This window comes from Clavelina lepadiformis, chromosome 7 (genome assembly GCF_947623445.1).
Source record: "Clavelina lepadiformis chromosome 7, kaClaLepa1.1, whole genome shotgun sequence".
Taxonomy (NCBI): Eukaryota; Metazoa; Chordata; class Ascidiacea; order Aplousobranchia; family Clavelinidae; genus Clavelina; species Clavelina lepadiformis.
The window spans coordinates 3,779,615-3,794,131 of record NC_135246.1 but is presented as its reverse complement, the minus strand read 5'-3'; the positions used below and the strand labels follow the sequence as shown (position 1 = coordinate 3,794,131).

At 37.5% G+C, this 14,517-nt stretch overlaps 1 protein-coding gene across 1 annotated transcript; it reads left to right on the top strand.

Moving 5' to 3' along the window:
• The first annotated feature begins 1,844 nt into the window (after positions 1-1,844).
• LOC143465920 (uncharacterized) lies at positions 1,845-5,794 on the top strand. The gene has a single exon (XM_076964445.1). The coding sequence runs from the start codon at positions 3,738-3,740 to the stop codon at positions 4,812-4,814; it is 1,077 nt and encodes a 358-aa protein (XP_076820560.1). The 5' UTR covers positions 1,845-3,737; the 3' UTR covers positions 4,815-5,794.
• The last annotated feature ends 8,723 nt before the right edge of the window (positions 5,795-14,517 follow it).

The following is a 14,517-nucleotide window of genomic DNA, read 5'->3' as shown; positions in this document are numbered from 1 at the left end:
ATTTGATGCTCTTTAGTTTTGTTTTACGTTTATCATACAGAGTGTGCTCTTACTCATAATTCTGTTATGCTGCAATTTCCCATCTTTTCTATTTTGTTTTCCTAGCAAGTACAGTATTTATTGTTTAGTGTGGAAAGTCATCGAGATGCCATGCAAGTTGACGATGCATTGAAAGTAGAGATTTACCGATGCCTGTCAACGTCGACATTGGCCTATGTTTTTGACTTTTCACAAACCAACGCGGTATTTTTGCACCAAAGAGATGTGGTATTTTTTGCACCCTGCATCATGTAATATACGATTTTTAAGGTTTTCCTAACCTTGACAGCTAACTTACCACTTTTTCACTTGTACACCCATATTTATCGACAGACACGCCTCATTTTGTTAAGATGTTTGTGGAAACAAAGTTAAAATTCTTTAAAAGTTTCAGAATTTACATTTCTGCAAATACAACATAAATTTAGCGGTCACCGGTTAATTTTCAATAAGTTGTGTTCCTTTAACAATTCTTTGCGTTTGCCTGAGCAAAACCGAATAAAAACTTTGTACGCTTCGCTGATAACTCCTGTTGAGACTTGAGAGCGACGCTTACTTTGAGTCCACAGTCTGTGATGTAAAATGTGTCTATTTTGACAAAATTGGGTGTTCAGGTACTTTAATTTCGTTTTTATTGTTGTGATCTTTAATCACATCTTAAATAGTGTCAGAAATAGTAATGAAATAGTGTCAGCTAAACCCAAAATAAACGTTTCCTTTTCAATTGTTCACTAGTAATAACAACAAAAACCCAAGATAAAAGAGATTTAAGCCAGCTTTGTAGACTTATGATGTTGCAATATAATAAATGCAAAATGCTATGAAAAATAATAAAATTAAATAATTTCATAACATGGACATTAGATATCATCTGTATAAACATTGTCTTAATATTATGAGCAACATAAATAGCTGATGTCTATGTTAACATGGTAAAACGGCAACAACAACAACAACAAAAGATGATATTTAAGGGTGGACTTATGTTCAAATACCTTTTCAAAAATTTGCACTTCTTGGAAAGTTTGCTAAGTGAGCAGGCTTCGTAGATAAAAATTACTTGCTCATATCAGCTAACTTTTCAATGTGGGTTATGACTTTTTTGAGTATCAATGCTTGGGTGCATCTCGTCTGGTGAAAGAGTATACTGAAGGTCAATTTGGCGATTGGATGTCAAAGGTGACAGACAAAAACAAGTTTAAACGCGTCGGAATCTAAAAATGGTAATAAATACCACAACGTCTCAAATGCCGTCATTTTCTTTATCTGTATGTGTTACCACCCAGTATTCAATAGCAAAAAAGCAATAAAAATAAAGGTTAACTTACAGTCTAAGCGGCTAACTTTAGATTATCTCCGTACATTAAACGTATAAACGAGTTATTGAAAAGTGAAAGAAACGTGTAATTTGTGTCTATATGGTGTAATATAATAATCTAAAAGCTATGGGGTTGTCACATAGACATCTTATATATAAAAACACTTCTTACTCTAATGAAGGGTTATCCCATTGCATTTTGCTATACGGTACCGATAGGCAATTACCTTAGGAAAGCTTATTCATCGATACCACAAAGATACAAATATTTACAAAAACAGTCAGTGATAGTGCGGTACAAACACCTCGGCCTTTCGAAAAACTTCAATAGAATTAGGGCTACACCTAGAATTAGGCTTTGTCTTGCTCTACCCAATGCTTTAGGGAGCAAGTGTCATCACAGATTTGCTTCACTTTTCAGCTGGAGTTGGATATCTAGGTTTTATAAATAAGATATCTAAACATCAATCTTATTCATTGTAAACTTTGGTCGCGCAAAAGAGTAATTACCATTCTATTCAAGACTGCTAAACATAGGACGCCCAGGTAAAGAAGAAGCCAGGTATAACACAAGCCCCAATCGCAATGATCGATAGGTCTGGCTGCTGGCACTAGAAAGTAGAAACCCTTGTTATTTCATAGCAAAGTTTTGTTTCCATTTTTTTTTTGATTTTTGAAAAAATGGTTTGATGAACCCTCAAATTCACTTTTTAAATGGAGTCGAATTGGCATTGCAGATTGAGACTGCAGAGTCAGGGGTGCTAAGTGCGTGTGGAGTTAAAATTTATTGCGCATACAAAGGCTATTGATTCATCTTGTTGCAATTTCCAAACACGTCCAGTGTGGAACAGAAATGCCCTATAAGGCAGTGGTTCTCAACCTTTCATGGTTTGTGGCCACCTTACTTACAGTCATTAGAAGTGCGCAATTATGGGCATTTTGATATTAAATTACACAGAAATTGATTGATTCAATCTTTTTATGACCTAAAATTTTAGTTTTTTTAGGAAGTTATGTCCCAGTCGTTAAATGCAAAAGCATGCACACACTGTTCCATGCACTGGTCTTCTTTCAGAGTATAAATTCACCGTATTGGAGAATAAAGCCATTGATGCCAGTTTATAAGGCATCAATGTTGTGTTGTTGTTGTTTTACCATGCTAACATGAACATCAGCTATTTATTTTGCTCATAATATTAACACATAACGTTTATACAAATAATATCGGACGTATATGTTTTAAAATTGTTTAATTTTATTATTTTTTCTTCATCATAAGCCTGTAATGAAATGATTGTTTATCGTTCCTTAGCCTGTAAGGGCGACCACTTCAATTACAAAGTTTGTCTGTTGAATTGTTTAATGTCCTCGAAGTGAATGAGTCTCAGGTCGTTGTTTCGCTTTTCTTAATCTTAGAATTAATTGTACACCATGACAACTGTATAAACTGATTATATTGTTTCTTGTTTAAACGATTGCATTAAATAAGACATTGGGACAGCTACATAATAAAGTCGACCACTTTCCAGGGTTAACTTAGTAGACTGTGACGCAATGAATAGCTATAAATGAAAGAATAACTCACGTCACGATTTATAACGATACACAGGAAGTCATGCATAGGCGACACCTAACGCAATGCTTTGCTTTGACGATTTCCGTAAACAAGTATTCTATGCGGCATTCGATTTGCAAGCAATTTTATAATATCATCACAAGCCTACAAAGCTGGCTTACATCTGTTTTGTCTTGAGCAGCGACAACATTCTTTATAATTTAGCTTATACTTATACTGTTTGCTATGTATAAAATCTGTCTGAGAATCTATCATCTGTTTGGCTCATTAAGGAAAAAGGTTGGACACTCCTGATCTAGCCTATACTTGTGGTGTATAGCCTCTTGCTGCTATAATTGCAGCATTTTTCTGTGCAAAGTAAGCAAGTGCAAGAGTAAAAAAATGTGAACGTGTTCAGTTTTAAGAAATTAGAATAACTCGTGTGATCACTGGTATATAAGAGCTTGCTTGTTAAAATATTGGTTCATTGACATATTAAATGCATAATCTTAGTATACTGCTAGCACATGCTGTAATTTCTTTATGGAACTTCTTTAAACTCAACCAATGTTAGGTTGCGTACAATTGATATTTTCCATATGTAATCTCGCAACTTCAACCATTTACATCAAACACATAAATGCCACTAATTGTCACAGCAAAAACTGTTGTTACAATTTTGTTTTAAACTTTTCGAATGTAAATTTTTATATTATTACTCATATTGTAGATTACGTATTATAATGTTAGTTTTTTGTTAAAATGTTTTAGCTTTTTTAGTTTTTTTCAGCAAATACTTTTTAAGTTTCTCATAGAAATCAGACCATGGAGTGTCATCCAGGCATAATTCAACTTGATGTTTTATTGAAAGCAATCAATGATCTTATTTCACAAGAATTAAAATCATTGCGACAAGAAATGAAAATGGAATTTGCACAATTGCAAGTAAACATTGAAGATATGGTTTTAAAGATTCTTGCAGAAACAAAGAAAACTGAAACCATGAACAATGCGATTCCAATTGAAGAAATATCACAACCATTACATGTAGAATCAAACATCAGCCTTAATATTGAGGAAGTTTATTCTGAGAATGCATCAGTCTTTCCTCTTGTTGAAACTATCAAAGAAGAACCTTTGCTGTTAGAAGAATATGAGGTTTCACAGCCTGAGATTGATGAACCAAATATATCCATGTTAAATAAAATTCATTCTCAATCAGATATTGGAGTGAATGCCACAGTCAAAATTGTTAAACCACAAAGCTGTGTTGCAAGAAACTCAGATGAAGAATTCAGCGATTCTGTGGAGATGAATCTCAATAAATTTACTGCAATTGAAAGAATCAATGCTTGCAAAGTAGATACTCAGTTGTTTGTTGGAAAAAACAAAGAAAAGCATTTTTCTTGCAATTATTGTGATAGATCATTCAAATGCAAAATAAACTTGAAAGTTCATTTAAGAACTCACACAGGTGAGCGACCTTATCAATGCCAGGTGTGTGAAAAGTTGTTTATCCAAAGCTTCCATTTGAAAAGACACATGAGAATCCACACTGGAGAGCGACCTTATCAATGCGATGTATGCCACAAGTCATTTTCCGTTAGCAACACTTTGCAAAAACATCTAAGAACTCACACTGGTGAACGACCTTATCAATGCGATGTGTGCAACAAATCCTTTTCCGTTAGCAGCACTTTGAAAACTCATATGAGAACTCACACTGGAGAGCGACCTTATCAATGCGATGTGTGCAACAAATCCTTTTCCGTTAGCAGTGCTTTGAAAGTTCATATGAGAAATCACAATGGAGAGCGACCTTATCAATGCGATGTGTGCAACAAATCCTTTTCCGTTAGCAGTACTTTGAAAGTTCATATGAGAACTCACAATGGAGATTGACCTTGTCAATGCGATGAATGCCACAAGTCATTTTCAGATAGCAGTAGTTTAAAAGCTCATATGAAATTCCACACTGGTGAACGACCTTATCAATGCCAGGTGTGTCAAAAGTCATTTACCCAAAGCAACCATTTAAAGGATCATTTAAGAATCCACTCTGGAGAGCGTAATAATTAATGCGATGTGTGCCTCAAGTCATTTTCCTTTAACAGCAATTTGAAGTCTCATATGAGAATTCACACTGAAGAGTGACCTTTTCAATGCGATGTGTGCCACAAGTCATATTTAGATAGCAACAATTTAAAAGCTCATATGAGAATCCACACTAGAGAGCTAACTTCTCAATGCCAGGTGTGTCACAAGTCATTACCAAACGTTACAAACTTACAATTTAAAAGATCATATGAGAACTCACACTGGACAGCGACCTTATCAATGCCACCTATGTCAAAAGTTTTTTCCCAAAGAAGAAATTTGCGGAGTCATGAAACTGTGGCGGTCGTGATATTAAATTGTAATAAATAATTTATATATTTGGCATTTTGCATAAGCTTTGGTGCTCTCCAGTTAGATTCAATTCAAGTGTATTTTTTGTAGTTTAATTCGTTATTTAACGATAGTTCCAAACCGATAGTTGAAGTATGTCAAGTAGCATCGTATTGTACGTCGTAACGTTTGATGGTATTTTGGTAAGAGCTTCGGTGACAAATAGAATAGGTTAGATATGATATGTTATACGTAGCAATGCAAAAAAATAACATCTCGTTTTCTGATTGGTGGATGTGTGTGATATAAAAACTTTGCTGGGTTTAAACCTATCTCTTCTCTACATTTCGGTTTTTATCAGTTTTAAGCTTCTGGACTGTTCATTACTGAATTGAAGTTATACTAATAGCTTTATTTTTGAATGTAAAAGGATGATGAAAATGTTTCTGATGTAACTAACCAATAATTCGGACAATATAATAATTTAGACTATATGGACGTTGTGCTGGTTTAAAGTGACAATCAAAGATACCAACGGAGTCCAAGATAAAATAGTCAAGGAGTCAATAAAGAAAGACTTTGGCGTTTGGCTTTAGGCCAACCTAAAACAATCCACATCGCCAAGCCACAAAACTATTCACACTGGAAAATGACCTTGACAATGTTTGTTATTTTTTTTCAAAAGTCATTTCCGTTGAAACAAAGGAAACTGAAACCATGAACAATGCAATTTCCCACCGAAGAAACATCACTACCATTAGTGTCAGATCACAAGTATGTGTTTTCCCAAGACTCCCATTACCATTATGCGTTGCATTTTGTTTGTCTTTTCCCTTGAATTTTTTAGCAATATGACAAAGTAATGTCTTGAAGCATTGTGTATGAGGAAATTTTATCTCGCTGAGGCATTGTTTACATTAAAACGATTGTTTAACCAGGTTGAAGACTCAACCAAGAATGGCAATTTGAAACGTTACTAATTATTATCACAGGCCAACAAAAAAATTTTTTTTCAAAAGGCATGATATGTTAGATCAGGGGTGGGCAAACTACGGCCCGCGGCCCGCCGGCACTTGCAGAAACTCCTACTCATCACTTATTGTTTTAATTAAAAAGGTTAATTAAACAGTGAACAGTTGCACAAGTCTCATTAACTTTTGTGATGATGATTGCATAGCTTTAAACGTAATGTGAATGTGTTTAATATGAATATAGTAATGTGAAATACAAAAATTGTGTTTAATATGAATATGCGTTTATTTACACACCGGGTAAGTTTTCCTACTTTGTAATGAGAGTGTGCGGCCCCCCCGGCTGCAACAGTTTTTCAAATGTGGCCCTCAGTACAAAAAGTTTGCCCACCCCTGTGTTAGATCGATTTAGGGGTATATCAGGGGCGCTTAGTCCGAAAATTCCATTACTTTTGCTGAATTGGCTCAAGTTTTTGAGATGTTGCTTTTTCCTAAATACGCCATGAAAAGTTACAAATGTATGCTATAGTGCAGGGGTGTCAAACTCAATCACACCAGGGGCCAAAACTCAAAACTTATTTAACGCCGTGGGCCGTAAAGATAAAACTTGATTTAACGTTTCGTGACACGAGTAACTTACATGAATTGAAACAGGCAGCAAAACAACACCAAATTCTTCATGTTTTTGACGATTTTTGGCTAGGCTATTTTTGATTATTTTTCTCTTATGTCAGTATGTTTCGTTCATCTCCTTACAAAACTGTTAAAGAATTAACAAACAATAAAGAAAAAAGCAGCCCAGATACAAAGCGTTAGAATAAATCTATTTATTCTATCGTATGGTGGGGCAACTGCTGTGCTGCTGTATAGTGCGATTTGTTATAATCTTGTTTCTTGCTTGAAAAAAGTAAATTATACTGAACAATGATCTCGCGGGCCGGAAATAGTTCAATGTATAAAATAACATTGCGGGCAAAATTTATTGTAAAGCGGGCCAGATGTGGCCCGCGGGCCGGGAGTTTGACACGTATGATATAGTGAGTAACGTAGGTTAACAAAAACTGAAGCCATGTGAAGCAGCTATTTAGTTTTGCCCAAATGTTGAGTTGTCTGGCACAAATTTCTCGCTTGAGAGGTAAATAAGACCTTACATTAGTTTATATTATGACGTTTAACTTATGACGTTTCGTCACTTCTAACTATTGATAAATCGCCTTATTCAAATAGAATACTCCGGCAGCAACAGAATACACTTTTTTTATTTTTCTTCAGTCGCCCAACAACTCAAATTTTGGTAATCACGTTTTTTTTTTTTATGCACTCGTTTTTTTTTACTGTCTCTCCCTCCACTCTCCCAGATTCGCAACCAAACCATCCGCTTTTTTTTAGCATAAATCCTTTTTCGTTCGTTGTTCTCTTCAAACGTTGCATCAGCCTGGCCAAGTTTGACCTCTGACGTATTTGTTTTTCAATTTCCAACCAGTTCAATCAAGGTCATCATATTATCATTTCTGATGCAGATGTTTTTCTGCACGTATGCTATGACGTGACACAGAGTCACGTGGTTTGGTTGTCACATAACTCTCCACCCGAGACCGGAACGTGACGTAGGAACGTTTTTGCAGAGGGAGCAGGCGACCGAAGCAAAAGGTCGAAATAAACAATGAATGGCGCAAGAGAAGAAATATCGCTCTGGAATCAGGGTTCCTTCACGATGTAGATGAACATTTAGGATACAATGTCTGAAACTCAAAAGCATATCGATTAATAATATCACAAACACAAGCAGATAATTACAGGTATAATACATAAGTGGAATATGATTAAAGTAATAAGACACGACACGATACATATTTGTGGAGTAACGTGAGCCGAGATCACAGCAATATACAAGCATAAGCAAAGTATGTACATCACATTTAATTGTCAGACAAGTTCAGAGTTCGTTTAAAACGAGAAAACGTAGTGCATGACAATTTCACCAAAAAAATGGATTGACAATTTGGAAAAGCCAAACAGTCCAAAGAATGGTTCAAACAAGTGATAAAATAAGCAAGATTGATAAAATGCCACTGATGACTGGGGAGTATATACTAAAAATCATTTGTAAAAAGGTGTGTTTAAAGGTATTAGAGACAGGATTCTGAACATAGGATAAATCAGCTTGGGTATTAGCTTGGGCCTGGGGTGTGCCGCCAAGAAAAGTGTAAAACTTAACCCGTATGAGGCGAGGTTGACTGACTGCTTCCAGGATGCCACCGAGATCATCATGTCCACCAATGTTGCCAGGAAACAAGTTAATGAGTGAAGAGAAATTAAGGGTGAACATTGGAGCTTCTACATTCACCAAGGACGAAGTAATGGAATGAGGGTCATTATGACGTCTGGTCAGAGTGTAATTATCGTATACATAGAAATTTCCATTAATAACAAAAGGAACTGTTTTTCCAGGAATATAATTTTCAACAAAACGCACATCTTTGTGTACAAATTCAAATTGCGCATGCTGGACGTCCAAGTAGATGGCTGAGGACTTCACTAGGGAACAAAGGGCCTATGACGTAGAAAATGTCAGCCAGAAATGACTGGATCTGGCATTCTAAGTCATGGATATCACTCGTCAGGTGATGAATTGTTTCTTTAGTGAGATCTGTTGCTGCATCCAACAAATAAGCTTTTGCAGCGTACATAGAAAAACTATGTAAAGGAATTGCAATTGTTAAAGAAGCCAAAGCAACTTGCAATGTGTTGATGCGATTGCAATTGAAAAGGGACAAGTGTAAGACCACCAGGTGTGCATTTTGCTGTGTCATGGAGGCATATCCTTACCGGTAGAGGACATGTCACCCGTTTGTGGATGGACACACCTAGTGACTTAATTTCAAGACGAAAAAGTTCATTGCGCTTATTGAAATGCATTAAAAGTGTCTCATTGTCTTGCCCTATGCGTTTGTATCGGCAATTTATTTTGCTACTTATGTAGTCCCATATGTAGCAACTTGTGCCCGAAACACAGGAGCTTTGAGCGATTTGCAAGAGGACATCGATCCGACTGGACTGCTCATTTTACCTCTCGCATGATCATAAATAGCTAAGGATGTAATAAGAATGACGTTGTATACAATATTGGAAGATTCTGTAGGCCATTTGTACGTTATAACGATTCTGATAGAAGTCGTCCAAGTAATGCCATCGGTCGTCGCTAGTGGTCCGCAGCCAGCTGCGTGTGTTGGTCTTGCCCATTCTGCATATGCAGCGGGACTGGGCGCAGGATCTAAACGCGTTTGCGCATGATGGGTTTTCGCGCCAAAGAAGTAAAAGACAGTCTTAACCGTGCTGCTGACAAGGTAACATTTGTATATCGGGATAAGTACAGTATGGGGTGTGGGAAGGTTTCTTCATAAAATACTCATTGATAATAACATTGTGGTGACAGAGGTTTGAAGAAAAGGATAATATTGGTCCTGGTAATGTCATGAGAATCACATATGAAATAAAATGCATGACTAACGATATCGGTGTGGTTTGCGGATTATTCTGCCTCGTCTAGTAGTATAGGTATCGGCCGGTAATTCATCAATGTCTTGAGGAATATCACTACTAGGAATATCCTCTTCTGTGTCTGACTCTGAGATATCGACAAAGTCAGTGAGCTGAAATGGAAGATTGGATTGTAAGTTGTCATTGAGAGAGGAAGGCATTTGCTCCTCCTCTTCAGTATGATGATCAGCGAAATCTAGGCCTGGTAAATAAGCTTGCTTTAAACGATCCAAAGAAACATTTTCAGGTTTGTTCTTAATTAATAGAGTGAAATATTTGTCTGATCGATCTAATACAAGGAATGGACCATCATAAAAGCGTGAAAGGGGCTTCCTATGCGCATCGTGTCTCACAAAAACGTGAGAACAAGTCCAAAGGTCTTTGTGAACGTACGTTTTAATGGGGTAGGGCTCACGCGGAGGAATGTATCTAAGTTTTTCCATGTCTTTACTGAGGGTAGTGACATACCTAGACAGGGGAAGGTAATCTTCAGCTGGTGGTTCAAAGAATTCTCCTGGGAGACGAATAGTGGTTCCAAAAGTTAATTCGGCAGGAGAAGTTTGTATATCAGCTTTCATCGTTGCGTGTAAGCCGAGTACAACCCAACCAAGGTTGTTTATCCAATCAGAATCTTGTGTGTGAGCTCTAAGAGCTCTCTTCAGTGTTTGTATTTTTCTTTCAACAGCGCCGTCACTACTCGCATGATAAGCTGTAGTGTGAATCAGATGAGTGCCCATGAAAGCCGCTAGATCGCGAAAAAGTACGGAGGTAAATTGGGAACCGCGATCAGTTGTTAATTTCATAGGAACACCAAAGTACGAGACCCAATTTAAAATCAATGCATTGGCAACCTCTTTAGCAGTGATATCTCGTAATGGAGCTGCAACCATAAACCTGGTAAATCTATCAGTGATCATCAGAATATAAGAGTAACCGTTACTGGGCGGTAAAGAGCCAAGTATATCAACGTGAATATGGGAAAACCTTCCATCTGGCTTCTTGAATTTCTGCAAAGGAGTTACGGCATGTCTATGTATTTTAGATTGTTGACAAGGTATACATCTTCGAACCCAATCTCTACAATCAAGAAGAAGTTGAGGCCACACGTATCGTTTGGACATCAATTTTTGCGTTGCTTTTATACCACCATGAGAAAGTCCGTGGATTTTATCAAATACCTGTCGACGAAACGACTGCGGCAGAAGGGGCCTAGGCTGACCTGTACTGATATCACATAAAATTGAAATATTCTGATTAGTCATTGGTATCTGACGAAGTTGTAATGACGTATCGCCTGCAATCAAATCTTGTAGTGTGGGGTCTGTGAATTGTTCAGACGCGATTCGCTTAAAATCAAGCGTTGGAGAATCTTCAACCATTCCAGCAATAGTTTGGTAGTGTTCTTCAGATTGTTCGTGCTGTTTGTCATCTGAAACAGGAGAGGCATCTTCAGCTGGATCAGTCACGGGCGAACGCGATAAGAGATCAGCAGTTAGGTTCTGATCCCCAGGTATGTATTGAAAGTCCGCTGTGAATTCTAAAACAAATGACAAGTATCTATACAAACGTGGGGATACTGATGACAAGTCACGCTTAACCATAGCCACTAAAGGCTTGTGGTCAGTCAAAAGAACAAAGTTTCTTCCCTCTAAATAATAGCGGAAATGACGTACAGCCATTGAAGCTGCTAAAGCTTCTCTCTCAATAGTGCTGTATTTCGATTGGCATTGGTTAAAATTCTTTGAGAAAAATGCAAGTGGCCGCTCAGTGTCGTCAACGATCTGTGTCAGTAAACCACCTGCTGCATATAGTGAGGCGTCAGTGTATAGGCGTGTCATTGAATTCCTGACAGGAAAATCCAAGGTCACAGTGTTTGCAAGCTCATCCTTCACTTTGTCGAAGGCTTCATTGGCTTCTGTTATCCAATCGATGGGCTTCTTTCCTCTTTGACTGGGTTTGATCATCTTATTTAATGGCGCTAAAAGAGTTGAGCATTTAGGAATAAATCTGCGATAAAAATTAATCATTCCCAAGAATCGGCGAAGATCTCTCATATTGGTTGGCTTTGGAAAATCAATAATAGCCTTGACCTTCGATTCCAGAGGCTGAACTCCATGTTTGGAAAGTTTGTGACCAAGAAATGTTAAAGAATCAGCTCCCAATATGCACTTATCTTTATTCACGATCATATCAAACTGCAAAAGCCTATCAAAAACTGCTGCGAGATGGGCTTTGTGATCTTTAGCTGAACTGGAAAAGATTATGATGTCATCACAATATACAAAACAGTTAGATAAACCTTGTAACACATGATCTATTGCTCGTTGGAAAGTGGCCATAGAATTTCGAAGTCCAAATGGCATTCGTTGGAAGCAATAAGTAGCTCCCTTAAAACTAAAGGCAGTTTTGGGGATATCTTCTGGAGCTACTTTAATTAGCCAATAAGCACTTTTCAAATCAAGGCGGGAATAAATACAACTCCCAGCCATGTGGTTAACAAAATCAGACAAAAACGGGGTAGAATAAGTATCCGGTGATGTGATAGCGTTCAAAAAACGATAATCAATACAAAGTCGGAATTCCCCTGGGGTTGACTTCTGTACTAACACAATATTGGAACGAAATGGGCTTGAGCTGGGAATTATTACACCCAAATCTAACATCCGGTCTAATTCCTTACGAATAATGGCTTCTTTTTCTGGCGAGAAACGAAACATTTTCTGCTTGATTGGTGCAGCTTGGGGATCGGTAACAATATGATGAGTTACGCCCGGTATTGCACGTTGAGAAAATTTAGTGACGTCAAATACTTGAGAATATTTCTGATAAACAAAATCGAATTCAGTATTCGGTTGGCTCTGTTCAGCATCCGTAGAAAAATGCGAAATTTGTGACAAAAAGCTGTCTGGTGTACAGTAAGCCGTATTTGAGGCTTTTGTCAAACGCCTAAGACATAAATCCACAAGCAAACGTTTAGACGCTAAGAAATCACAGCCAATTATATTAGACGTAATGTTTTCGGCTACCAAAAATTCCCAAGTGAAATCATCCTCTAAACCCAAAGAAATAGTTAAACATTTCTTTCCAACAACTCTAATAGTAGAGCCATTTATTGCTTGAAAATTGTAATAACTCCCTTTTGTAAAATCAGAGCAATGTTTTGCACACACAAAAGATTTAGGCGATCCGGTATCAATCATAAAGTCAAGCTTAGTTTTATCATCATATATGTACATCAAAGAATTTGATTTTACGCCGCCGATAACTTGTGATGGACCTGTCGGCGGCGCTAGGCGTTTTTTGCCAATGAATCACGCCTCCAACCACAAGGTGATTGACATTTGAAAGCATTTCGGCCATATCTGCTATGATAAAAGCATAAATTGGGAGCATTCGATGTGCGATTAGGCGGATTACAATTGCGCCTAGCTCTTTGAGCCGAATCTATGGAACCAGGAAAGAAGCGTGGTCTTTCATTGTTAAAAGCTCTGCCTGAATATTCAGCACCTCGGCTATTAGGAGAAAAATTCGGCCGAAATTGATTGCTGTAAAAGCGGACACGCTGGGGTGATCGACTCGATCGGCTGGGTCGGGCGAACGAGCGTTGGTTTGTATCAGGCTTATTATTGCTAATATGACGTTGCATTCGCAGCCTTGCGAGTTCGGTTTCTAACATGTCCACACGTTTGGTAAGAACTGCATTCATGGAAGAAAGATTGGAATTGACATTTTGGAGGCTGACTTCTGTTGGGTGAGTTTGATCAGAGTGCGACATGATTTCGTCCGCGCGCCAAGCAAGGACATCTAAATCAGCCTCTAAAGAGCCAGCAAGAATTTGACGGCAATGTAATGGCAATTTGTCAAGAAATAACTTTTTCAACAAAGACGTAACAACTGGATTATCATCAGAAAAGTTTCCAAGTAACTTTTTCATTTGAAATAAAAGTTCGGTAGGTTTTAAGTCACCCAGTTGGACATTATACAATAACTGATTTAACCTCTGAGATTCATCAAGTTCGAATTCCTTTAATAACGCTTCCTTCAACGCAGTATATGGCTTATCTTCTGGTTTATGACAAATAATATGTTCAACACGAGTCATATGTCTTGAATTTAGCGCACAAAGCACAAGGTCATACTTTTCATACTCAGAAATTATTCCGTTCTGTCTAAAGACTCCATCCGCTGATTGAAACCATACGCGCGGGGCGTCTGACCAAAATGGCGGTAAAGAAACTTTAATTCCAACGCGAGGAGGATAATAATCTAGAGTCGATTGGAAGAGATTGAAATCAGGATTTCGACTGCTAGTAGGGTAATCAGTGCCAAATTTCACTCGAGACGTTCGAGACGGTCCAATGCCATACATAAAAGAGTCAGTTTTAACACCTTCCGAGACTGGCGACGTGTTCGAGGAAGGGGTTAAAGTTTCTGAGGTTACTAGGTCATTATCAGTGGCAATATCGCTCATGGTTATTGGAGCACTTGTGGACATAACGCTCGATTGCGGTAATGTTTCAGGGGAAAAATGACTATCAATAACGTGTTCTAATGTGTTAAGAAAATTCAATTTTGAAAACATAAGAGAAGTTTAACATAAAGCCATTAACCATCAATGATAATATACAATAAAAAACACAGTACCAGTTAGAAGTATGAAGGGTGAAGTTCCGTAAAAATTAACAGCTGTAGAAAGTTGGATACAG

Bases quoted from the DNA above. Each gene is read 5' to 3' on its own strand.
- LOC143465920 (XM_076964445.1), top strand. From the start codon at position 3,738: ATGGAGTGTCATCCAGGCATAATTCAACTTGATGTTTTATTGAAAGCA.